The sequence below is a fragment of the Mesocricetus auratus genome, unplaced genomic scaffold (genome assembly GCF_017639785.1).
Source record: "Mesocricetus auratus isolate SY011 unplaced genomic scaffold, BCM_Maur_2.0 Super-Scaffold_100676, whole genome shotgun sequence".
In the NCBI taxonomy this organism is placed as follows: domain Eukaryota; kingdom Metazoa; phylum Chordata; class Mammalia; order Rodentia; family Cricetidae; genus Mesocricetus; species Mesocricetus auratus.
Genome location: NW_024429266.1, coordinates 186,038,174 through 186,065,507, shown reverse-complemented (window position 1 = coordinate 186,065,507; position 27,334 = coordinate 186,038,174). Strand labels below are relative to the sequence as shown.

Here is a 27,334-nt window from a genome sequence, read left to right as displayed (position 1 = left end):
CCTTCCCAACCCACCCCCTTTTCCTTCTACATCTTTATAAACAACTGGATCCTGCATATGGAAGAAAATATTTGTCTTTCTGGGTCTGGCTGATTGCACTTAGCATGGTGATCTCTGGTTCCTTCCGTTTCCCTCATGAGGCGAGCTTTCTTCTTATTTGTGTGTGAGTATGTTCCCATTGTGCAGGTGCATGCTCGAGTGGGGGGCGGATGGTATGGCAGCTTTGCTCGCAGTGTTTGGGGGGCTCTCCCTACTGATGGCTACAGTGACAACACTGCTTTCCATCCGTCCCACCTTCGCCAGCTCCATTTCTTTCTCTCTTTTCCTTGACAATAGCCATTCTGACTGGGGTGAAAGAATCTGAACAAAATTTTAATTTGCATTTCTCTGATGACTAAGAATGTCGATGATTTTCTTGGTAATTTTTTTTGTTTTTCTTTTTGGCCCTGAATTCATTGAACATTTTGTCTTTCTTCTTTGAGAAGTATCTGTTCAGCTCATTTGCCCATTTATCAATTGGATTATTTGTTCTCTTAGTCTTTGTAGCTATTTATATATTCTGAATATTAATTTCCTGCCAGATGTATAGCTGGCAAGCATTTCCTTTCACCCTACTGCTTCCTTGGCTGGGAGAAGCCTTTAAATTCCACTCAATCCCATTTGTCAGTTTTTATTATTGCTCTTGAGTTACTGAGCCCCTGTTCAGAAAGTCCTTGCCTGTGTCTATATCATTAAGTGTTCCTTTTCCAAGTTTCAGGTCTTGCACAGTAAGATCTTTGATCCTTTTTAAGTTGGATTTTGTACAGGGTGAGAGACAGGGATCTAGTTACATTCGTCTATATGTGATTATCCAGTTTTCCTAGCACTATTACTGAAAAACCTATCTTTTCTCCAGCAAATACCTTTCCCCACTTTACTGAGCCTCATGGGTTTCTGGCTTCTCTGTTCTGCTCCTTTGGTCTGTGTGTTGGCTTTTATACTAGCACCATGCTCTTCTGTCACTGGTCCTCTGTAGTGTAACTCGGGATCAGGCATGTGATCCCTTCAGCACAGCCACTTTCATTCAAGATTACTTTGCATTCTAATCTTTTGTGTTGCCCCAGGGACTTTAGGTTTGCTTTTCCTGGTTCTTTGAACATCACTGGAATTGTAATGGGGCCTGTATTAAACTTGTGGCTGTTTTCACAGTAGCTATTCCATGAGGGTGTTCTCATTTTCTGGTAGTTCCTGGGTTTCTTCCCAGTGCTTTGTAGTTCTCATTGTAGATGTCCTTTACTTCATCTCTGGTGTCAGATTCATTCCTACATATTTAAGTTTTTAAGGCTATTGTGAATTTTTCTGCATTTCATATTTATTATTGGTGTCTAGAAAAGCCACAGATTTTCCAACGTTGATTTTATTCTCTGAAAGTCTTTGTTGCAGATAAACTTTTCAGAGTCAGTAATGACTTTCAATAACAGGATTGTGACTTCTGCAAATGGGAGTCAGCTGACTTCTTCCTTTCTCATCTCTGTCCCCATTTATTTTCCCTCTCTTCTGATCACCCTAGTTAAGAATTTAAGTATCATTCTGAGTGTGAAGCAAGTAGTCACCCTTGTCTTATTCTCCAGTCTTAGAGGAAAAGTTTTCAGTTTCCCCATTCAACATAATGTGGCTACAAGTTTACTGTATGTCGCTCAAAAGTTAGGTTTCAGACTAATTAAATTAATAACATAATTAGATCTATTAAGAGGGGGAGGGATGGAGGGAGCAAGAGAGTGGAGGAGGAGACAAGGAGAAGAAGGGATGGAGACAGAGAGAGACAGAGACAGAGACAGAGAGAGACAGAGACAGAGAGACAGAGACAGAGAGACAGACAGACAGACAGAACACCCTAAAAAAGGTGATCTCTATCAGAAGTCATACAGTACATACAATTAGAACCACAGTGTTGTGGATCCCTAGGAACTAAAATTGCTACAAGTAAAAGCACAAAAGACACTAAGTTTCTAAGCTGTGAAAGGTGGTGACAGAGTAGCTTAGGGAGGACAACAGCTCAATGATTCCTTCTTGCGCAGTGCTGTTCTGCTCTTTCCTTTCGATTTTAGGCAAACTGGAGCAGGTTTGGACACAACCTTCTTCTCTTATAACTCTCAGCTGTCTTTTAAGTAGCCATTTAGGGCGGGATTGAGGCATGTGACCTGCATGTGCTGCAGTGGGATGACTCAGCTGCTTGTGGTGCAGATGTGCTCCAGTGACCCAGATGTGCCTGCCCCCAGATGCCCTGCGTCCCCTGACTTCAACTTTCTTTTCCTTCCACTGCAGGAAATGCTGAAGGATGAGGTGAGGACGCTCACGTACCGGAACTCCATGTACCATAATAAGCATGTGTTCAAAGACAAAGTGGTGCTGGATGTTGGGAGTGGCACAGGGATTCTCTCCATGTTTGCTGCCAAAGCAGGGGCCAAGAAGGTGTTTGGGGTAAGCATGTCACCCTCCCCGTGTTGGCTTCCGCAGAGTGGTCTTTGCCTCTGGCTTTCCCTGGGCCTTCCTACGAAGACCCACCTTGGTCCATCATCTCTTTTCCCATTTTGTGCTAGAACCAGAGCCTTGAGCATGTTAGGCAAAGCCACCTTCCCAGCCCCAGTCCATGTCTCTTGCTGGAGGAGCAGAGACAACCAATCACAAACCATTATCACCAACATCAACATAATCATCTTTATACCACCACCACCATCGCTATCATTGTAAGGATTCAGGCATCATGCTGGCCTGCCCCTGGCGCCTAGAAGAATGCACTCAGGCAGTACCCTGGGCAGCCCAGGGTTCCTTGACTACTAGTCTGGATGCAGCATGCAAAGGGCCTTTAAAATAAAGACCCCGGCCCACTTAGCAATCTTTATCCCGTGGTTCCCCTGGGGCAGACAGGACTTTTCTTCTCTCCCTCTTCTCTTCTGTCTTGTCTCTGACTCTGTGTCTCGTTACCTTTTTTCTCTTTCCTTCCCCCCTTTCCCTTTCTAATAAGATGCACTTAAGCTCTGTCTATCTGGCGTGTTTGTCCCCTGCTTCCATTACCCTTGCCTGCCATGGAATCCGCCAAGGTTCCCCTTGCACTTCATCCTAGAAGTCATCACCACCATCGTTACCACCTCCACCATCAAGAGTAGCACCATCACTGTCACCGCCACAACCTTTCCTTGTTTTAGGCTTCTTTCTGTCAAACCTCATCAGCATGGAACCCTGATGCCATGGATCTCAGTGGCCTTGAGGTCATCTGGAGATCCTACACTGTCCCTTCGAGGACAGAGGCCCAGGTTATGCCAGCCATGGTCAGGGTGAGCCGGGAACAGCAGTGCACTGTCTCTGACTCCTGAGTCACTGGGGAATACAGCTAAGTTGCTGCCAGGGACACTGCTTGGTGCCTTTCCTTGGTAACTTGGCACAGTCTGCCTATCATAAGTGGCTCTATTCCTGCCAGGGTTAGCCAGCTTCCTTCCCATTAGCTCATTGTTTCAGCTGTTCCTGTTTCAGGCTCCCCCTCCGACCACCGTGCACTCCACGGGAGGAAGGGACAGGAAGTGAGACAGAAACACAGAAGGCGGTGATATGAGGTGAGAAGCAGAAACTAGGGAGACCCGGAGGAAAGTTAGAAGAAAGAAAATGAAGTAGAATGTAAAGAAGAAAGAAAGAAAGGAACAATGAGAACAGAAACAGACGGAAGGATAGGGTAGGGTGATGGCTGAAAAGGTAAATGAGGAGCCAAGGTATGCAGCCTGGCTGGAGGGCTCCCCATGGTGGGTGGTCTGTGCCTCATCTCCCCCTCATCTAACCCTGAAAGGGACCACAGCCTGTTACAAGAGGCCTGGGAGGGCATCAGGATGTGGCCATCTGCCGACCTGGAGCTGCTGTGTTCTTCAATGCTAACCTCAGGAACCACATGTATGTGGGGGGACAGGGCGTCAAGGAGAAGAGGATGGGGGCACTGCCCGGGGGAATGGAAACTGAAAGCCACGGCCTGATGACCAAGGAAGGCTGGGTCCTCCCGGGACAGGACAGCATCTGTTTCCTGAGTCAGTGCCTTTCCATCCCAAAGGCAGACACTGGGCAAGGCCACCGTGACCCTGACATAACTCTCAAGCCCTCTTTGTCAGAGAGCCAGATAAAGTGACAGATAGGTCTCCAGAAATGCCCCTTTGCTCCCAGCACCTCCTACAACACATTCCAAGCTTCTAGACCCAGGGATGGGCCTTGGCCTCCAGTCATCTGGTGAAGCTCTGCTCTTAGCTGATGGTCAATTCATTTCTCAAATACTTTGGTCCTTTCTTAGAACTTTGGGGATCCTGAAAAGACTTGAATGCACAAGCAAACAGCTTCTGTCAAAGGAAGAGTCTGCAGAAGGGCACTGTAAGTCAGCTTTAGTTACTGTAAGAAAATACCTGGGACAATCAGTTTTAAAAGATGGAAGGTTTTGTTTGGCTCAGTTTTAAAGGTTCCGTTTTATGGCCACTTGGCTCCTTGATTTGGGCCTGGGATGAGCCATCGCATTGCGGTGAGAGCATGTGTAAAGGAAGGCCTCACTTCCTGGTAGGAAAAGAATGGAATGAAGAGAAGGGCTTCCGGTCTTAGTACCACATTCAAGGACATGCACCCAGTGACCTGACCGGGTCCAGTGACCTGACTTCCTCCCACCAAGCTTCCTCTCTTAAAGGTTGCACCAGTGCCAGGAGCCCGATAGGCTGAGGACTGAGAAGTCAGCAAGGTCCTTAGAGAACGCTACCCAGATCAGCTCAAGGGCCTTAGAGAACACTACCCAGATCAGCTCAAGGGCCTTAGGGAATGCTACCCAGATCAGCTCAAGGGCCTTAGGGAACACTACCCAGATCAGCTCAAGGTCCTTAGAGAACATTACCCAGATCAGCTCAAGGTCCTTAGAGAACACTACCCAGATCAGCTCAAGGGCCTTAGGGAACACTACCCAGATCAGCTCAAGGGCCTTAGAGAACACTACCCAGATCAGCTCAAGGTCCTTAGAGAACACTACCCAGATCAGCTCAAGGGCCTTAGAGAATGTTACCCAGATCAGCTCAAGGTCCAGAGTTAACTTTTGTGTGTGTGCCTTCATAGAGGGCGCTATCTATTTTTATTTATTTATTGTTAAAAATTTTATTTAAATTAAAAACAATGTGATTTTACGTACCAATCCCAGTTCCCTCTCCCTCCCATCCTCCCCACCCCCCACTAACCCCCCATTCCACCCCTCATCCACCCCCCAGGGAGGGTGAGGCCTCCCATGGGAGCTCATCAAAGTCTGTCACATAGTTTGAGTCAGGACCTAGGCCCTCCCCCATGTATCTAGGCTGAGAGAGTAGCCCTCCACAGGGAATGGACTCCCAAAGCTCATTCGTGCACTAGGGATAAATACTGGTTCCACTGCCAGAGGCCCCACAGACTGCCCAGGATCCCCAACTGACACCCATGTTCAGGGGGCCTGTCTTGGTCCTCTGTGGTCTGTGAGCTTCTACTTGCTCAGGTCAGCTGTTTGTGTGGGTTTCCCCAGCATGATCCTGACCCCTTTGCTCATCACTCCTCCCTCTCTACAACTGAATTCCAGGAGTTCGGTTCAGCGCTTGGCTGCGAATCTCTGCTTCTGCTTCCATCATCTACTGAGTGAAGGTTCTGTTAAGACCAGTCCTGAGAGCTGCCCTGACCTTTTCTGTTAAAGAATGTGTCCACTTTACACTGGCAGTGCTTAGTGATGGGATGTAGAGGGACGCTCATGGTAACTCTGGCCCAGCTCTGCCTTACACCCCCCCTCAAGAGCTTAGTCTGTTCTGACCTCCTCCGTTCCCCTCCTGCAGGATCCTGAGATTAGTTAGTTGTTCTTCCGGCTCCAGCACAGAAACAGGGTCCCCACCTCTGGGTTTTGGTCTCTAGGCAAAGTGGTCGCTTTAGTAAAATGACCCTAGCCACCCAATGAGAGGGCCGGATCTTAGTTTTCTAACTACCACAGATTTATTGTGTGGCTGTGGCTAAGACTATGCACCTCTCTGAACCTCAGTTTCCCATCTATTCAATTGGTTCTGGGTGCTGTGTCAGATTGCCATTATGTGACAAAATACCTGAGATAATTGTCTCCAAACGCATAGAGAAGTTTATTTTGACTCACATTCAGAGGTCTTGGCACACGGTTGTTGGCCGCGTTGCTCCAGGCAGTGACACAGCTAATCACGGTAGGCGCTTTTGGTAAGTCAAAGTCACTTCCCTCATGGAGGCCAGAAAGTAAAGAAAGGAAGAAGAGATGGAGCTGAGGTCTCCATATCCCTCTCAAAGGCTTGTCTCCAAAGACCTAACTCCGTCTTACTTGGCCCCTTTGCTTTCCCACAGTGCCATGTGCTGGGACTTTCCCCAGCCTTCAGTACTTGGGCCTTTGGGGCCTTTGAAGGTCCTGGATTTAGCAGGTAGCTGTGCTTTGTAAATCGCTGTCTCTTTTTGTTTTGTGTACTTTCCAGATCGAATGTTCCAGTATTTCTGACTACTCGGAGAAGATCATTAAGGCCAACCACCTGGACAATGGTAAGGCCCACCCCCAAGTCTTTCCGAATGGTGAGATAGGGCTTGCATTCTCTGGTTCTGATAGCATAGGTGGGCACTGGAGATGAGAGCACAGGACATGTGGTTTGGGGAAGGGACAGCTTATGTTGGAACAACCACTCACGGAACTGTGGCCCTGTAGTGTGACCTTCCCCTATCTTGCTAATCAGATGGCATCTGCCCAGATGCCTTCCTATCTGTAAGACCCAGAATAGAGCCCTGGGTGCTCTTCATGCTGCACCCCAGAATTCTTCAGCTTCTCCATAGGGAGCCAGATGTCCCCATGGGTCTGACCTGAGAGACAGACACCACAGGGCCTTCCCACTGCACACTACCAGGAAGTAGGCCTTTGACCTCCTTCAGTGAGGCCTCAGCCTGCCACCTGTGCTGCCTGTCGCTTGACCCATTTGCTGTAGACTCTGAAAGACAGGAGAATAAGTCATTTCATAAACTTCTGTGTGTGTCACCATGAGCCTGGCTCTGGGTGCAGAGCAGGGAATATGACAACTGATGTCCTGACCTAACTGAGTCTACTTCCGGTGGAGAGCAGAATTACGGATGCTAAAGAAAGCAGTGACCTGGTGGCAATGCTCTTCTGATCATTTGGGGTAGGGTATCTGGAGACCTTCCACTCATGTGGGTTCGACACCCTTTCCGTCAGCACATTCAAGTTCAAGTTTGAAAACCATGAAGGAAGCAGGCTGAGCAAGTGTCTGGGTACATGTGTGGGATTCAGCAGAAATGCAGGGAGAGGTGTGTGAGGCAAAGTCCTTGAAGGGCTAGCTGCAGATCCTAGTGGAGAAGGTGGCCTTTATCATGGAGTAGGGACACTCCAGACATGGTAATGGAGCCATCTAGATGGAAGTGGTTGGTGGTCTGAGACCTCTAGTTGGTTGTTTTGCTTTGCTCCATGGTGTGAATGCAGTCTTAGGCAGAGAAGCTTAGATGGGAGGGGCAGGGGAGGAGAAAGGCTGGGTGTTCTTTGCAGAGCGTGCTGGGGAGGTGAGGATGGCTGGGAAATGTGTTTCTCTCTTAGAGAGCTCTGGACCCCGCTGAGCAGAGAGCCCCGCTCTCACTGTTGTGTGGCTTTTCTCTTTCTGTACTCACTGGGGCTTGCATGTGTGTGGAGCTGGAGGCTGCCTGGCTTTGATGAGAAGACTAGGCAGGGGTTTGGGGGTGGGGTGGGGGAGGAGGATCCAGAAAACAATGACAACAAACTGATGACACAATATGTCTTTGTCTGAGTTTGTTTCAGTAGTGAAGTACGGGATGCCAGCTGTTAAGTAGCTCAGTTTACAGGTTAAACTTAAGAATGAGGGAGCAGAGGGGAAGGATGAGTGTGGCCAGGCTCACTCCTTTCATGACACCCATTGTGCAAGAGCCCAGGGATCTGAGAGAGGTAACTCATGCTTCCTATGACCTATGATGTCCTGCTTGGCTCCCCTTACAGGGTCCACCATCTTACAGTAATGCAACCCTGGAGACCAAGCCTTTGACACATACATACGTACACAGTGCCCAGCTCTCTGCAATGAGACACCCGAAAGCTACTTTACTCCTAGTTCCTGTCATCCAGTCAAGGACACTGGGGAAAGAGCTGATTGAAAATAGAGGCAGGTGAAGAGCAAGATGAGTCTGAAATGGCCCAAGCATTTGGGAAGACAGGGACCACTTTCAAACTGTAGCAGAATCTAGCTGGGTGAAGGAGGCAGAGTGAAGAGAGGGGAGGCTACTAGCAACGGACAAGGCTGGGGCACTGTATGGGCAGCAGCTATCATAGGCTGGAGCAACGCACTCAGACTGAGCGTGGCAAATGTTGCTCAGATATCCTGACCTCTGACCTCTGGCTTGGTCTCTAGCAGCTCTTAGCTTCCTCAGCAGGCATGGGGATAGGTGTTTTCATAAAAGTGCTTGACCTGGACAGAGGGAGGACAGATGTCTTTTTTCTTTCTGAGTATGGAGAAGGGAAATGAGGCCACCCTCTCTACATAAGGATGATACAATGTAACACTTCCAGACCTCCCCTGTCCCTTCTCCATCCCTCTGAAACAGGCAAGTGTTTCTTCCCAGTTAACAGATGTGGAAACTAAGGCAAGGAGAGGTGGGGGCTGAGGGGAGCCAGAACCCCGGCCTGAGCTCTTGTTCCTGCACTCCATGTGTTTCTGAGTAGATGCAGAGTTCCACAAGCACCTGCAGTCCTGCAAATAGGAACAGGGGTGAGTACAGATAGACGTGGAATGAGATCCACTGGTAGAGATACTGGTAGAGATACTGGGCTCCATTCCTCGGCCCCAGGGCCTTCCACTGGTGCTTATGCCATCCCTGTGCAGGCTTCCTTGAAGGTGACTCCCAACCTCTGGGATCTGCCTTTCCTCCTGTTCTTTCCTGTTTCTTTTGCTGCTGGTTAAATTAATTTCTCTTCTTGTTATTGTGATAACATAGTTGGAGCAAGTTGTTCTAGGAGAGGTGCTTTGAAATCCTGTAAACATTCTGTCTATCTATGTATCTATCTATGTATCTATGTATCTATCTATCTATCCATCCATCCATCCATCCACCCATTTTTCATCTATGCATCATCTCTAGCTTTCATTGGTCTATCAGCTACATATGTCCATCTACCATGTATCTTTCATCTACCATCTTTATCTATCTTCTATTTTTTCTATAAATATTTTCTATTCTGTCTATGGCTACCATCTATCTGTCTGTCCCTGGCCTCTCATCTTGTTATTTCTAGCTATTCATCCTTTTACTTATTAATGTTAACACTTACTGTGCACCCATACTTTACTTAGTGGGTTCTACCTGGCGTTCACTACGTGCTTTGAAACTCCAGTCACTCCTGCTTGGGTCTCTGAGAGCATCTTCAATCTGGCTCCTGTGTACTCCCCCGCCTTCTAGATTTCTGATTTCCCAGCTCCAGTCATTTCAGACTCATCTTGCTCTTCACCTGCCTCTATTTTCAATCAGCTCTTTCCCCAGTGTCCTTGACTGGACGATAGTAACTAGGAGTAGAGAAGGACCTGATGTGCTCCTTAGCTTTCAGGTGCCTCACTGTAGAGAGCTGGGGACTGTGCATGTATGTGATATATGTGTATCGTGTGCATGCATGCATGTGTATGCTATGTGCATGCGTGGTGTATGTTTGTGTGTGTTCTATGTGTGTATGTATCGTGGATATGTATGTGCTGTATTATGTGAATACGTGTATATGCGCGTATGCATGTGTGTGATGAATGTGTATGTACACACTTACACAGCACTCATTCCTGGATCTACCTTCCCAAGCTGTTGGTGCTGAGCTCAGATGACTCCTCCACTTCTAACTCAGCCCCATGAGGCCACTCCTTGTCTCCCTTTCTCTACCCAGACCTCCTTCCTCTGACATTGAAAAGCTAGCCTCCTGTTATTGACATATTGGCTTACTGGATCAATCCTCCTGCATGTAACCAGTCTCCCCAAGTCCCCGCCTCCTGCACCATGTACATGTTTTGTCACTGTGTCACCCTGGGCTGGACAGCTTCCTAAGTGACGTCCTTCCCCCTCCATCTTAGAGGGCCCTGTTCCCCTTAGGGCACCACTGTCCCACTCAGAGCAGTCTTCTGAGGAATGTCCTTCATTCCCAACTCGGTGTCGGGTGTCCAGGCTGGGTCACTGTCCCTGACTCAGGCTTCCCCACCCCACGTTACCCTGCAGTGTCGACCTCACCTTTCCCCAGCAACACCACGTCTAGCTTGTTCAGCCCAGCTCATCCATTGCACGTTCTGGATTTTTTATGGCTTATGCTTGGTTCTGTTTGGTCTCATGCTTAACTGAAGCAAGGCCTATGAAGGCTAGACTGCTCTCACCAATCCCCCAAAAAACAGCTATCCCTATGTCTCAGGCATGCCCACCCCCCATATACATCATACTAGCAAGGGACCGCCAGGTCTAGTGGCCTTCATCTCTTCCTCCCCAGAAGTTAGACTAGGTAGGCGGGGTTTGTTGAGATCGCAGCAGGCCACGCCCCCTGCACCAGCTTACTCAGTCTTGGCATGTGTCCTCGACAGAGGACAGCTTGGCTTGCATGAGTGCTTCCATGGAGATGAGTTAGAAATGCTGCCACCACCAGTTGTATGAGTGTCGGGAGTGTGGGCGGTGGGCCATAAATAACAACACGCACACAAAACACCTGGCACCCGGAATCAGAGTGTGGCTCCCTCCCACCTCCGTGTGACTCCTGGGGTGGGTTTATTCACATGGAGACACACACCTACAGGAAGCCACCTGCACAGATGGGCCTCCTGCACGTGCCTCGATCCACACACGGCCCACATATGTTTCAGTCTCTTTTCTCTGACTTAAGCACCAGCAATTACTGTTTCCTCCATGACAGAAACTGGGGCTGGGGGCCATTGAAAAAATGCTTCAGAAAGTCCCCTCATTTGTGAAGATCGACATCAGGGCAGAGATAGAAGCTCTGTAACTCTGTAAACAAACAAACAAAATATATAATGCATGTACTCTCCAGAAACCCAAAGGGAAAAGATGTTTCTGTCTGTCTTCTTCACCTTGTACGTGTCCCTAAGGATACATGTCGCAGGTGGAAGAGATCTTAGGATAGCTGATGAAACACAGTGGACACGAGGGTCTGCAGTCTAACTCACAGCGCCTCTGTTGCATCAGTTTACACGGAGAGCAAACTGCTCTACAGAGGAGGTGTGTTGGGGCAGGTAAGAGATGAGCAATGAGGCAGGTCAAATGTCAAATCCATGGCCTTACATACATTAGGTACCCTGCAGATACTAGCTGTATGCCCTTTCAAACTGATAGAGCCGACGCAGCTGTGGCTGTAAGTCAGCTGCACGTCAGGCACTGTGGAGCTGATTGACAAGCCGTCACTGCCCAGCACCTGGGCTTCTGTGGTCATCAGAAAGTACTTCTTTTCACTGAGGGGCATTCTCCCTCCCTGCCACTCTCTTGAAATTCTGGTTCTTCTCCTCTGGATCACAGAAGCCAAGGAGTTGTCCCTGCTCACACATCCCCAGGCTATTTCTCCTAGTTTCTCTCTGACTGTGCTTCAGGGGGCCTTGGATGAGTCCCTTTCTTTTGGACCAGACACACAGTGCACTGTCATTCCAGTGTTGTCTCCGAAGATAAAGTACCTGATAGATGCTTTGCGTCTAACTGAGAGACACACTGTTTTAAAATTTTAAACATTGGTGTTGTTCAATTTGATCTTCACTCCAAACTACCAAGATTCTCTCATTCATCCCTTGTCTGAGGACCTGGCTCCCAGCAGCATGCTAGCTGCATGCTTGATAGCATCCCATGGTGAATGTGGATGTCTCTGCAGGACAGCTACACTCACCTACATAATGATCAGCTCTGGAATGCAGCTATGGGGCTGTTTGTGAACCTGCATGATAACTTGTCGTTGACTCCTTTACGATGCCATTGGACTGACACTCGACTTTCTTCTTCTTGGGACAATGCAAGGGCTAATTGGTCTGGGAAGATGCAGGGAGCCATCTTGGATGAGTGCCTGTGTGTGCCTCAGTTTCTTCTTCTGTGAAATGAGAACCATGGTAATTCAGACCTCATGGTGTCACTGAGGGGATCAGGTGATGACTGCTATAGAGCTGCAACAGCCTGTAGCAGCTCTTTATATGATCCCACAGACTCATGTGACATTCAGCAGGACTGAGGAAAGGATGTAGTCACGTCAGTGGCTTGAACGTGGTCCTCAGGCCCTTTGACCATACACCCCCATACAGTCAAATTCTAAGGACCATGTTTTCATCCCTCGGAGATCCAGTCAAGTTTCTCTCTCTAGCACACCACTGTATGAAACAGAACAGTGCTGGTGGGCAGGCAGCAACCAGTACCTGTGAGCCATTGTTATTATATTTCATTTATTAACTTGACAAATGACGCTGTCAAAAGAAGAAATGAGATTAATCACGTAAAACTGTTTTGGATGAACCTGTACCACTAGCTCCTGGCAATTGCCTCTCCTTTTCCTAACAGCAGTGAAATGATCCATTAGTAATTTCATTGATTCAGCCCTTCGAGCATTATTGTCCCATATGCCAGGCCCTGTGCTAGGTATTAAAGGAGTTAACCGTGTGGCTTAGGAAAACGAATTCATTGCTGTCACGAAGCTTCTCGCCTCACCGAGATGAACGACCACAAAAGCGGTGAATAAAGACTACTGTGTAATTAGAAGTCGTGAATGTGCTTAGACAGAACAGGTGAGGAGACTGGGGGATGTACATTAGCATGGACAGTCACGGAGGTGTGTGAGAGCAGCTCACATGCTTGCTTCAGAGAGATGGTTTTGCTCATGCATCTTCATCCTGCTTGGAGTGGTCTCCCGCCCCCAATCGGCTGTGGGGTGGGGGGTTACACCCTAGCCATCAGCAGGTACTATAGTTAAGGACTCCATCCTTCCCTCTTAGACTCCTCCCTTTTCCTGTTTTCCCCCTTCCCCCTGTTCCTGCTTCCCTTCCTGGATCTGATTGTTAAGCTTTGACAATCACTAGTTGTAAAGGAACACTTTCTGAAGAGAGGGCGTTGGGACAGACTTGAGAGGGTTAGAGCAGAGGCCAGCCATGCTGAGGGGACAGGACAAGCAGTTTACACAGGGGTGGGTGTAGGGGTGGAGGAGTTGGGGGGACACTAATGTACAGTTGCCACTGGACACCAATGTCCATGGAGGGTTGGTTCCGGGATCTCCTGAGGATACCGAGAACCAAGCATGCTCAAGTCCCTTTAATAAAATGGCATTCAAAGTATGTAGACTTTGAATGTTACCTGTGCATATCCTCTACATACTTTAAATCCTCTCCACATTCCTTAGAACATCTAATGCCATGGAAACACTATGTAAATAGTTGTTATATGATGCAGCCTGGGAAATAAAGACAACAAATGTCTATGCTCAGTACAGACGCTGCTTGCCTTTCAAATCTTCTTGGTACCCTGGTGGTCCAATCTATGGATTCAAAACCTCCAGTAGTAGAGAGTCATCTGTGTAAATCCCCTGAAGTGTGGGACATTTTTTCCCTCTGCCATTGCTGGCTTCTCTGTCCCTTGCTGGCTTCTGGTCTGGTTATTGAGTGAAAATGAGACGTGGGGATGATATTCTGAACACCCGAGCTGAGCAGAAGCCATCCTGCCAGGTGCAATTTTTTTCTCAATGACTATGTGTGCCAGGCCTGCATAGTCACCAGTGTGTTGGGAGTTAAGCAGTCTTGACCCTCTCAGTCCTCCTCACTGCTCAGGGATGGATTGGGGTAGATGGAAATCATCAGATGACTTTGATGAAGGGAGCATTATGATGGATGCTGTACCTGGTTAGAAAGGCCTCTGGCTAGAGCCAGCAGGTCTTCAGAGCCCCAGTTTAGCAGACTAGTCGCCCAGGTCCTGCTGAGATCTGCAGCTGGTTAGGATAGGAAGCATGCCCTGGGAGAGGGTGGACTCTCAAGCTCCCCGTTCTCAGGTGAATAGGGATTTGGACCAGGAGAGGGTACCATTTTGCTGTATGCAGCACACTGAGGCTGCGTGGTACCCAGGGCCCACCAGTGCCACTTATAATGGAATCTGTTGGTGCAGGGCCACTAGACATGCAGATGAAGCCTCTGATGGTTTCTGTCTTCATCACCAGTGCATTGTGGTATGCAGGCTCTGATTCTGTGGGAGAGAGATTTATTGAGTGCCTAGGCTCTGGAGAACACGGACCACAGAAGCAAGGCATGGGCTGATGCTAAGGAAGACCGGTAGCTCTGACCAAGCCTCACTGCCCACCTTTATTCTGTCTTCCCCTCATCTGCTTGTGTGAGCAGGCTTGAGGAGGACAGGACAGCCCTTCCCTTCTCCTGCTTCTTCCCTTTCCACCTCTCAAGCATTTGCTCGATGCACACACTCCAGGTGGTGGAAGGTGCAATCACAAGGTAGGGGCAGGAGCCTCACTGCGGCTGCGTGAGCTGCTCAGGCGACCCAGTGAGCCTGGTTTGGGCTCTATAACTTGACTCTTCTAGACCCCAGGTCTCTTAGTAGGCAGATGAAAGCAGCCACACTGTCTCTGGGAGTCAGGTTAAGTTCATGTGAAACCACTCTTCAAGCTGCTTTTCAAATATTGATCATTTTTACTAGTACAAAAAAGGACTGGTTTGCAGCTCTTTGGTCTTTTAAACCAATGCCCAGGTTTTGCTTGTTTGTTTTTAATTGCTTATTCGTCTATCCATTCATGTGAGAAGATGTTTAGAATATCTACCAGATATTGGAAATGGGAAGTCAAGATAGGCCACTGGGAGAGAGTGTCATGGGCTGATGCCTAAGCAGCATAATGGTGACTGTAGGGGTTACTCTCAAAAGACAGAAGAGTAAGCAAAGTACACAGAGAGAGGGCTTCTGGTGTGGTTACAATGACAGATTTGGGCGCTTCATGACTCATAATGCATTTCCTGTCCTGGGAAATATGACCTCACTGCTCACTTTTCATGGGACAGAATTAGCTCCTGGACGAGCAGGATGGCTCATACTTATAGTCTAGCATTTACAAGGGGCTGAAAGGCAGAGGATTCCCCATAAGTTTGAGGTTTGTCCAGGATACATAGTGAGTTCCAGACCAGCTTGGGTTACAGTATGAGATCCTATCTAAAAACCAACACAGTAAGTAAATCAAAATAAAAACAAATAGATAATTAAAATAAAATTAAATGGCAGACCGTGAGCTCCAGACCTTATGGGACCATCTAATTTTGATGGATACACTGAAATCCCAAATCTGGTTAGGCTGTTCAGATTTACTTTATAATAACCACTCAATAAAAAAGGAAAAAATCCCATTAAAAGCAACAACAACTGAATTGTGGTTGTCTGGTTTTCCAACTGAAGCCACAGGGTAAAAGCTCCCAAGTTAGAACCTATAGCTCTCTGTGGTACATTTAGCTATGATTAATCACTGTGAAATTTATGAGCCAGGGTCCTGTCACAGCTAGTCAAACAAACTTTCCATCATACTTATGATCTGAAAACACAGCTCCAGATAGCGACCTCAAAGCCACCTTGAGCTGATGCTGCCCTGGTGATGTGGGGTCCAGACTGGGCAAGCGGAGCTGCAGCCTAGCTGTTCTGAGCCTTGGGGACACTTGCTTCTATCCCTCCAAAGGCCTCTCTGTGAAGAAGGGAAATAGAGCTTTGTATGCTTACACAGTCCTGTGAGCCAGCCTCATGCTCTATGTGAGCCAATAGCCCCAAGCAGCCAACATACGCCCTGTCATAGGAGGCCACATCTTGCTGCCTATGAAACTGAACACGGATGTTGAGTTGTTACAGGTATTGGCTATAGACATCAAGACAGTGTCTCTGGTGACTTGGGTCTGGTTACTTCCCTCACTGTTGTGTCAAGATCCCTGACACAGGCAACATAAGGATGAAAGAATTTATGACTCACAGTTCCAGGCCAGCCTCCATCAGGGCAGGGAAGGTGTGGCAACAGAATAAGGTCATTTGCATCTGCAGTCAGGAAGCAGAGGAAGATGAATGCAGATGTCCTTTCTCCCTTTCATCCACCAGGGAACCGAGTCCATAGGATAGGACTGCCCATATCCAGGTGGGCCTTTCCTCTTCCTTAAATAGTTCTGGAAACATCATCATAGACACACCCAGAGGTGTGGTTCCATGTTGATTCTGAATCCAGTCAAGTTGATGATGAAGCTATGGGAAACAGATGATGTGTACTCTTAGTCTAGTCTGATAAACACGGGCATGGAATATTCCTTGGGTGACTTTCCTGTTCCCTGGCTCCCTGTTCTGGCCTTCTTATTCATTAGCTACCGTATTCTGATAAGTATGGGTTATAATAGATAAGCATGCAGATAGGTAGACAACTTAGATAGAACACAGATATATAGAGATTGATAGACAGATAATACATATATTACATACATGCATTTGTGTATGGGTGATAGTTAATACTGACTGTCACCTTGACATGTCTATGAGGGAGTTTCTATATTCGACTAATTGATGTGGGAAGACCCATCTTAAGTGTGACTAGCACCATTCTATGGGCCAGGATCCAGCATTGAATAAAAAGAGAAAATCAACTAAAAACCAGTGTTCATCTCTCTGATTCCCGACTGCAGATGCAATGTAACCAGCTGCCTCGCGTTCCTGCTCATGACTTCCTGTAAATGGACTATGTCCTCAAACTGTGAGCCAAAAATAAACCCTTTCTTCCCTACGTAGTTTCCTTCTGAGCTCATCCTAGCTGGAGCCTTCTACTAAGCACCCAGAGTGGGGCTATAGGATCCCAGAGGCAGAAGGGAGTCTTATCTGACGCCAAATGGAGGCCATGCCGAATTACAAGATGGCAAAGTAAGTCAAAGCTATACAGCTGTACATAAGCGTTAGGAGATGTACAAAGAAAATACAAAAAGGAAGGCTATTAGACAGTGTAAACTGTTGACAAAAATAAAACAAGCCAGGCTTTGCAAGCTGTTAGTCAGGCAGAAGGGCATGGGTGTACTTTTTGGCTCTTTTTCAGAATGAGAAATAAATTAGGGACTATGTGAGCACTTTCCAAAGCCCTTGATTTTGTTCCCTTGTGAATTCTCAAGGTGTACCATGGGTCTCTTCTCTTAGTTGAATTCTTTCTTTGTGGTCTCAGGTTCCTCCAAAACCACATGCTTAACACTTGTCTCTCCCATTTGTTCCAAAAATTTTGGAGAAGTCTGGCCTTGCTTTGCTCTTCCTTCTTGGGGATAGAGGTCACAAACAATGACCAGGCAGGGCACATAGGCCTCTGTGGTAGGTGATGGGGGTGGGTGAATGTGAATAGTTTCTGACACTTATAAAATCTGATTAAGCCTTGATTAACCAGGGGGTGGAGAGAGAGTCACCATCAGGAGCTGTTGATGGCGCCCTTAACTGGGAAGGCACTAAACAAAGGCCCTGGCCTGTGTGCCCTTTGCTGTAGATGAGACTCCAGTCCAAATTAATTGCCTTGGATTCAAGACAGGCAGTTTATGTGGTTTGTGACTCTGAGGTCTGGGCTTCTGTTGAGTTTTGTTAGCGTGATTTTTCCAGGGACTGCCACAGAAGGAGGGTTTCAGAGCATGAAAGTGTGTGACCTTTCAGCAAAGATGTTAAGAAGGGACCAGGCAACTGGCACAACACCCTTCCAGTGTCGCAGAGACCCTAAGGTCACTTTTGTGCTCTATCTGTGCATCAAAGAATACAAAAATGATGTGTCCTTCTGGGTCAACTGATCAAAACTTCAACTAAGACAATTCTCCTGCTGCCATGGGATGGGATGTCACTTCTCACGGGGTGGAGGGCACTTGTCCCTTTCTTATCTCCATATATTGTTAAATAAGGAACATGTCTGCTATGTCTGCCTTCTGTTGAGCCTCAGCTACAGGACTGTCACTTGCTAGGTATTGTTTCATTCCCTCAACACAGCCAGGCTGACAAAAGACCTCATGCTCTCTGGTATTCTTTGGGGAATTGGATGGGAATTGCATGGCCAATGTGATGTGTGTAAAATCAGACAGCTAATTAGAAGACCCAGCATTTAACCCTGGGTTTCTCTGTCTGCTGAGTCCATGGTCTTGTCAAAACACCAATTTGCCTCCTTCACAGACATTCGATGGGCACCCACTGAATACAAGGCATTGACTACACACAGATACAAGAGCAACACATGCAGTGTCCTTTGCTTGTTTCAGGTCTAAGTTGTCATGGTAACCTCACGTGGAGCAGGGAGTGCACAGTAGGACAGTTACAGTCCCATTCTATCTGACCTGGACTCTGTTTCCACTGCCATCATCTCACCTCGAGACCTCAGTTTCCTTAGCTGTAAGAGAAGGCGATGATGATGATAATGTGCTTAGTTCTTAAGGCACATTACATGACACTGTATTCTGCTGGCTTAGCACAGGGGCAAGTGCATAGTAATCGTCCGGTACTTTTGATGAGGGACACACTCAAGCAGCTTTCAAAGATGTTAGCATTTTCAGTAACTAATAAGTTCCTCTGATGCAGGATAAGGTAAGTCACACCCTACACGTCGGATGAGAATGGGGCTCAAAAGTCAGCAGCCCTGTAGCAAGGAGCCCACAGCCCCAAGGGGTCCCGGCACAGCACGGCTCTGGGTTCTTGTTTTCTAGTCATTACCATATTTAAGGGCAAAGTGGAGGAGGTGGAGCTGCCAGTGGAGAAAGTGGACATCATCATCAGCGAGTGGATGGGCTACTGTCTGTTCTATGAGTCCATGCTCAACACGGTGATCTTTGCCAGGGACAAGTGGTTGGTAAGTGGTCGGCATGCTGTCCCCTCATTACGTTGATGGCTGTCTTGCCACATTTCCCATAGCCTCCCACCTGGGAGGAATATGAAAATTTCACAGAAGAAGGGGCTGTGGTCCTCTCTTAAAAGCACAGTTGCTTCAGGGGACCAAGTGGTCAACCCTGGTCCAACATGCTCAGCTGTCAGAATGTGTAACCACAGTAGGTCTAACTCTGTCCCCTCTGACTAGAGCAGAAACCCGTTTTCTCTTGTTAAGAATGCCAGAGAGAGCCAGGGGCGCTGTTTGCCATGGCTTCGCCGAGCCTCAGGCTGGTTCTCTGCCCCTCCTTGATTTGCCTTTTGCACCCCACTTGTCCTGTCAGCTCCACCTGGGCTCCTAAGATCCCCCCAACTTAGGACATGCTGCTGCCATGCCCAGCCAAGCTGTCCATCCACTAAGTGAGAAATGCTGCCCAAGGGGTGCTTGTCTGGTGACTCTATGTGCAGTTCAAAATGTGATGTCTTTGTCAGGTGAATAGATTACGAGACCCATTTCCCCACAATTCATCAACAGAAACCTGGAGGGCTTATGTTTCCAGACCGGGCAGCTTTATACGTGGTAGCAATCGAAGACAGACAGTACAAGGACTTCAAAATCCACTGTAAGTCACCTTACGATTCTTTGTTGAACTTCTGCTGTGTGCTGGGGGTGAGAGAAACTTCAGGGCGGACAGCTGGTGTCCTGGGAGGGTTTATCTGTGATCCTTCTGGGTTATTCTATGGAGTCTTTCCTACTACCTCCAAGAGTGGGAGGTCTACAGAGAATACGTGAACAGTGTAGCTAGTGAGGGGTAACACATCTGGGAAGTGAGAATGGGGTGTGGAACTGGAGCAGTAGGAATTGTGTTTGTGCAGAGAACAGCAAGGCAGGTGGCTTGGGGTGTCAGGCCAGGTGTGGAAGGTCTCACACCAAGCCAGCCATTTTGAAACATGCCTCTATGTCTATCAGATTGGTCAAAATCACTATGACTCTGCATCACATTAGGTAAAATATGGATTCTTCTCTGAAGTTCCTCTAAGGATATGTACAATGAGGTGGGAAGGAGTAGAGACTCTCAGTCAGATAGAGAGAGACAGAGAGAGAGAGAGGAGAGAGGGAGGGAGGCTCATATGTAAATACGTATCCATGTCTTACAAGTTACAATAGTGTCTCTCTCAGGCCAAATGGCTCTGTGTGGGTACATTGCTATAGCCCAACACTCAGGAGGCCGAAGTAGGAAGATCATAAGTTTAAAGCTAGCCTGGGCTTTACATAACTCCAAACAAAAGCAAATATGGTAGCTCATTCCTGTAATCCCAGCATTCAGGAGACTGAGACCCGAGGATTAACTCAAGTTCAGTAACAGCCTGGGCTACAGAATAAGGACCAGTCTCAAAATAAAACAAGACAAAAACAACTTAAAAAAATAACATCCTTGTCAATATTTTATCTGGCTCTAAAGGACCAATTTATTCCATTTCATTTTAAAAGTTTTACTTCTTAGTGCATGGGTCTTGTGTTTGGTTTCCAGTATATTTCTGTCAGGTGAGACGTGGCCATGTCACCTGGAACTGCACATGACAATGGAGTAAAGAGCCCTTTGACCAATCGGCACACCAGCATCCAAACCAGAAGGAGGCAGGAGCTATAAGTTGCACAGCAGTCAATATGTCCAGGTTCACACACCCCCCACCAGGCTGCTTACTCCTGCTTGGAGACATGGCTGTGGAGGGTTAACACACTCTTCTGGAAGCTGAAGGTCAAAGGGTGAAGTTTAGAGTCAAAGTTCAGAAGTGGAAATGGGCAAGTGCCATGAAGCTCTATGCCCTGGAGCCTTCTAGGTCACTGCGTTTGCTAATATTTGACCCCAAGAAAGCAGGAGGCAGGTCTCTAAATGAAAGTCAGGAGATGTGGGGTGCCTTGGGTGAATGCTTTGACGCCTGCCAAGCCCAGGGCTCCAAATGTGGGCATTGCCATTCACTGGCTGAGTAACCTTGAGTGTGGTACCTGACTTTGAGCCCCAGTGAGAGGTGATGCCCTCAATCTCAGTGATTCGCAAAGACTAAATCAGATGATATATGCCAAAGAACACCACAGTTTGTGGAACGTGTAGGAATAGGCCAGGTCTAGCCTCTGAAGGAGTAAACCAGCATCTTGTACTGCTCCAGGCTCAGCAAGCTTGCTGGCTGGCCTCTGGTGGCTTGGAATATGGGCCATGCATCTCCCTATAGAAGATTGAAGAAGCCACTGAGCAGTGAGCAGTAGTCAAGTGTGTGCAAATAGGATGCAGATCACCCCAGAACGACACTGTGGAGCTTGCGAGGAGTAATTGCCCTGAGCAGCGTGTGGGGAGAACATTCCAGCACACTCTTCACACACATCTACTTAAATATTTATCGAGTTCCTAGGAAAGCTCTTTACTGAGCTGCCTTCTAGTTTCCAGAACAAAGCAACCTCCTCCCTATTTCCCTCCCTGGAACCTGTTGGGAGCCCTTGGAGCAAGCACATTGCAATGAGCCTCTCTGAACCCATTAGAGGAAGGGACAGTGGCTGCTACTTAGGGTACAGCCCAGAACTGGAGAGTGTGTAATTTATTCTTGCAGTTCCTGTTGCTGCCTTTACAGCTCTGGCAAAGGGAAAACAAATTAACAATCAATCAAAAAAACCATAAGTCAGGCCCCATTTGTTTCCTTATAAAGTGTTTACCTCTTAAAGAGGCTGACACTGTAGTTCTATGGTAGAGTACTTACTTGACTCCAATCTCCAGCACCACAGCAAAAAAACAAAAGCAACATCAAACAACACTAAAAGCCCTAAATTCCCAAAGAGCAAGAGTCTAACATTTGTATTTTATTTAGGATACGGTTAAGTTTCCCACTTAAATGTTTTTCTTTCAAAGACACATTTTTAGCTAAAGGAAACAGGCCCATTTAGAGAAACGTGTTTAAACAACAGCTTTTGGTTGCTGGTTGCCAAGGGAACAGTTACAGGCAAATTTCAATTGGCCCAAGAACCACAGGAACCATGTAAATGTGGGGCTTGTCCAGCCCTACAGAAAGTAAACTGTTGAGATGGAAAGCTTTCTTTCCCATCACCTTTCACCTCTCCTGCTCCCCCTTCCCCCATCTCAGCCTCGAGCATACAACACAGTACAGGCCCTGCCCTTACTCTATTGACCAGCTAAAAGGGAACCTGGCCTGAAGGACTGGGTGCCTGACCTGCACTGGCTCATGTGCATGTTTTGTTGGACAAAGCAAAGAATAACACATCAGAGGAATGTGCAGGCATGTTTGAATCTGAAAGAGGGGCAATCAGTAAAAACCATGCCCTACTGCAGAGGACACCGGCAGTCTCAAAGTTGGCTTGTATATTCCGGTTCATCCCTGCCACAAATCACCCAATACTAGACTCTCCAGCCAGTTGAGAAGGAAGTCCTGGTGTAGAGGCAGAGCCTGCAGCTGGTTTTTCCACCCCCCCTAATCCAGAGTTCTGCTCTTGGACCTATATGTCTTTATGTGTGGTTTTCCCACTGTTGTTCACTTTGCTGCTGGCAGGCTAAAACGCATGGGGGTAGTATAAGTATCTTCCGTTCTGCACAGTGAGGCTGTATGTGGGGCCTGGAGGCACCCTGTTTTCCTCTTGAGCCAGTAATCCTGGTCTTCAGCCCTCACAGAGAAACTCAGATCTTTCTGGCCAGAGAGAGGAGGGTCAGGTGCTGCGTTTTCCGATGTGTTTTCTGTTTGTTCCCCAGGAATTTGCATTTGTTTCTTTGGTTGTTTTTGAGACATTACCTTCTTGTGCATATGTCTTTCTAGTATGCATCTCTCTCTCTCTCTCTCTCTCTGTCTCTCTCTCTCTCTGTCTCTCTCTTCTTCTTCTTCCCCTCCCCCTCTCTCTCCCTTTCCCCCTCTCAGGTTTTACCTGGATTTCTCTGGGTGTGTTTTCCTCATATGCTTCCTGAATGTGGTTAAATTTCCTCATATGCATCCTAGTTGGGGTTAAATACGACACTTGGGTCTGTAGGTTGATTATCTCATCCGTCATCCATACAAATGTGTATGTTTCTCTGTCTCATCTTCCTCATCTTCTGGGAGTTTCATTAAAATGTGTTTGATATTATATCTAGCTGTTTTTCCTTGCTGTGTTTAGTTTTGGGTTACTTTTAATGAACTGGTTTTAGGTTTATGGTTTCCTCAGTGTGTCCATCCGTTCCACTAACAAGCTGATTCTAGGAACTCTTCTCTGATAGCATGATTCTCGTTTGGAGAATTTCTTTGGCCTTTAAAGACATGTTTCTCTCTCCCTGATGAAGTCTCCTACCCATCTGTCTCACAACCTTTACCTTTCCCACCGGATTCCTTAATGTGTTTGCTATAGTTACTCCATAGTCTCTGTTGAGCAATTCCAACATCTGAGTTATGGCCGAGTCTGCCCTATTCCTTCTCTTCGGATGGTAGGTTGTATGTGTGCCCTTTTCAGTGTCATATAATTCTTCACTGCTGCTGGGCATCGAGTATTAAAAAGGCAGCATGGAGAGACAAAGGATATTTATACCCAGACAAGAGACTTTTTCCTCTGACAGACTTTTGGAATAGGTGCTTCAGTCAAATGGGCTGGCCGTCATGGGCTTTCAGATTGCCTTAATAACATTTGTTGTGATATATCACCGTCTGTTTGAGAATTAATGTTAATGTATCACCAAAAGATTTCCAGGGCCCTCTGATGTTACTTTAGATAAATAATGGCAGCTCTTCAACAGACAATGTACCCTTGCAATAGAAGATTAGCATGCCTGGTTCACAACCTCCCATTTCTGCTTCACTTCCATCAAGAGAGCCTAGTGGGAAAATGAATGGTCAGCAGAACCAAGAAAATGCATTTCTGATGGTCCTGGATGCTCTGGTACTGAATGACTGGAGTGGGACAGTTTAGCTGGGAACATACGACATCAGTTAGCCCCAGTAAAGGTAACTAGAGGACAAGGCACTTGCAAAGACAGACATCATTCATCTCTGAAAACCTTCAGCTTGAAAAGTCGGCTGCAGGCCCGTGCTGTGCCAGATGCTGTGGGTGCCATGGACGTGGAAGGTGTTGTTGTAATGTTTAGGTTTATCCAGTAAGGAGACACAGACCGTGACTCAACGATCCCACGTGGAGTTTATTGGTAGACAAGGAGGGAAAGGGGGGGTGACAGGTAACCAACCTGTGCAGAGCAGAGAGAGAGAGAGAGAGAGAGAGAGAGAGAGAGAGAGAGAGAGAGAAGAGTGCAAGAGAGCCTAAGCAGGCAGGGGTCAGTCCTTTAAAGGGGTCCTTTGCACCTGCGTGGTTCTCACAGAACTCTGGGCTGGCCAGAGTGTTGCCTGAGTGCATCCTGCCAGGTAACAGGGCAGGCCAGTGTAATGCCTGAACCTTTCAGAAGGGGACCCAGTAGCTGGGAAAGGGTTCACAAATGCTGTGAGATTTTAAGTTCACAATTTACAACATGAAAAAAACCTCAGACCATCAAGCAACATGAAGGTTTTTCCAACTCTGGGTGGAATGACCATGTTTGTGAAAGTTCAGCCTCCTGAATCTCCCGCCTAGAGATTCTGGTCCAGTAGGTCTGGTCAGAGCCCAGGAGCTGCACTTTAAAAAGTATTCCAGATGATTCTAGAACACACAGACACTGAGACGAACCCTTCCTTTTACAAACAATAGTGGAGAAGAGGCTTGGTCTGCACAGGGCTGCTCAGCCCTGCGCTCATACAGCATAACGACAACTGCCACATGTAGAGGTCTTTCTTTGCGCCTGGCACTGTCTCAGGCACTTTGCTCATAAGGGCCCCAGGGAGTAGCCATTATTATCACCAACAGCTCTATTTTAAAGAAACAGACATTGAGGCTTAGAGAATCTCATGACTTTGTAAAGTTACACAGCAAACAAACAGAAGACCTGATTTGCATCACAAACACCCAGGCCAACAACCATCACACAACTTTTCCTGGAGGGAGGGGGTACAGGGACGTGTGAGCAGCTTCAGGTTTCTTTTTTTTTGTTTTGTTTTGTTTTTCAAGACAGTGTTTCTCTGTGGCTTTTGGAGGCTGTCCTGGAACTCACTCTGTAGACCAGGCTGGTCTCGAACTCACAGAGATTCGCCTACCTCTGCCTCCCAAGTGCTGGGATTAAAGGTGTGTGCCACCAACGCCCGGCTAGCTTCAGGTTTCTTAATGGAGGGATTTAATCCTAAGGCGGTGTGCCTCAGTACATCTGGGAAGGGAATGAATAGCTGCTAGATCTGACAAGGTGGTCTGTCTGTCTGTCTATTATCTATCTATCTATCTATCTATCTGTCTGTCTGTCTGTCTGTCTGTCTGTCTATTTTAGAGACAGAGTCTTTAGGTAGGCTAGCTTTGAAACTCACTATATAGCAAAGGTTGGCCTTGAACTCTTGGTTTTCCTACCTCCACCTCTGAGTGCTAGGATCATAGATTCCACCACACTTAGTTTTATGCAGTGCTGGAGATGGAAACCAGGCCTTCATCATGTCAAACAAGCACTGTATCAGCTGAGCTACTTCCCAGCCCCCACAATGTTGGTTTCAGCCAGGAGTTTGGCAGCAGTCTCCTGTGATTGAATGGGCCATGCCCAGCATCTTCTCTGCAAGCAGGAACTCACCAGCCCTCTCCCTGGGGGAAATGATTGTTCTCTCTGCCTGCTTCTCCCCACCCCCACCCCAGAGATCTTTGTGTACCTTAGAAAGACCAGCAATTCTTTTCACTGGCCATTCACACCTCCCTCTCCCATACCCATTCTCTTCAACACACACACACACACACACACACACACACACACACATACACACACACACAGACCTAAGTTCCCCAAGGCACCATTTGTGTGGTGAACACTAAAAGAAAATTTACATTTAATAAGATTTTAGACAAAAACATCTTTACTTCAAAGCATTTATGAACCCTTCAGAATAAACAGATATATGAGATCCAGCTCCCAGGGACCAAAGCCTGGGACCAGGCCCTCCTCTTGGGAGGGAGAACTTTGTGTGCCTGGCTGTTGTTACACTGGGACACAGCTGGAGGGTTAGGGGGGTCAGCTTGATGCTTTTCCTACCTCCACGTTGGTGTCACTAGGCTGGTGTGTGACTTTAGGTCAGGTTTTGTTTATGAGCCAGATGCCAACTTATCCGAGTCAGTTTTCTTATTTGTAGCTTGGAGGTACCCTTAAGGGGTTGTTGGGTATCTTAGGCAAAGGTGACTGATCTGTAATAGGAATTAGCTCCACCACTGAAGGGTTGTCTTAAGTTATCAGACCCAAATGCACTTAACAACTCCTGCACCCTAATTCTTCCTCCCAAAGCATCTCATGAGTCGTCCAAGAGGCCCAGAGCCCTGTAAGAGTGATTGCTTCCTCTCCCCCCGGCCACACACACACACACACACACACACACACACACACACACACGCACACACAGGCATACACACACACACGCGCGCGCACACACACACACACGCGCACACACACACATAGGGTGATGTCTCATGAAGTGAACCCTCAGTGAGTGCTTTTTGCTTTTCAGACTGATGGCATGGGGGTAAAGTGAGCTCCTTCCTGGATCCCAAGCTGGGGTTCTGAGAGATCAGGGCAGGAGTCTGCCCAGTGCAAGGACCCGTGTTTCTCTCATCTGCATTAAAGGTTCAGATAGCCCCTTGGGGACAGGAAGCTTGAGCGAAGGCCCAGAATAGGAAAGTAAATGTCCTGGAAAGGAGGTAGCAAGCGCGTGCCCCAAGTCACAGGTCCTGTGTGTGTAAGGGCCTTGGCCTTGCTGCCTTCTAGATGTGTGAACGTCCAGAAGTTTCACAGCCTCTCTGACTTCTGGCTGATGTCACACAATGGGGCTTGCCTTTTCTAGAGGTGTGAATGACACAGTGTGAAGGAGCCATCGTTCACTGCAAGGCTCCCCTTGTAGGAGTGGTACTTACAGTGTTCTGACTGAAGGAACAGAGGCTTCGCCCTTCTCCCCTTGTAGGAGTGGTACTTACAGTGTTCTGACTGAAGGGAACAGAGGCTTCGCCCTGCTCCCCTTGTAGGAGTGGTACTTACAGTGTTCTGACTGAAGGAACAGAGGCTTCGCCCTGCTCCCCTTGTAGGAGTGGTACTTACAGTGTTCTGATTGAAGGGAACAGAGGCTTCGCCCTGCTCCCCTTGTAGGAGTGGTACTTACAGTGTTCTGATTGAAGGGAACAGAGGCTTCGCCCTGCTCCCCTTGTAGGAGTGGTACTTACAGTGTTCTGACTGAAGGGAACAGAGGCTTCGCCCTGCTCCCCTTGTAGGAGTGGTACTTACAGTGTTCTGATTGAAGGGAACAGAGGCTTCACCCTGCTCCCATGTCTTAGGCAGGCTGGGCTGGAGCACCCCGGAGCGTGGGGGAGCTGGGGTTCCTACTACCC

At 47.6% G+C, this 27,334-nt stretch overlaps 1 protein-coding gene across 2 annotated transcripts in view; it reads left to right on the top strand.

Moving 5' to 3' along the window:
• Prmt8 (protein arginine methyltransferase 8) overlaps nt 1-27,334 on the top strand; it is an 84,959-nt gene that overhangs the window by 39,239 nt on the left and 18,386 nt on the right. For both annotated transcript variants that reach the window (XM_040737979.1, XM_040737978.1), the window contains 4 exons: nt 2,305-2,460; nt 6,489-6,552; nt 18,732-18,874; nt 19,424-19,511. In XM_040737979.1, the coding sequence (XP_040593913.1) occupies nt 2,305-2,460; nt 6,489-6,552; nt 18,732-18,874; nt 19,424-19,511 (451 nt within the window). The remainder of the gene's footprint in view (nt 1-2,304; nt 2,461-6,488; nt 6,553-18,731; nt 18,875-19,423; nt 19,512-27,334) is intronic.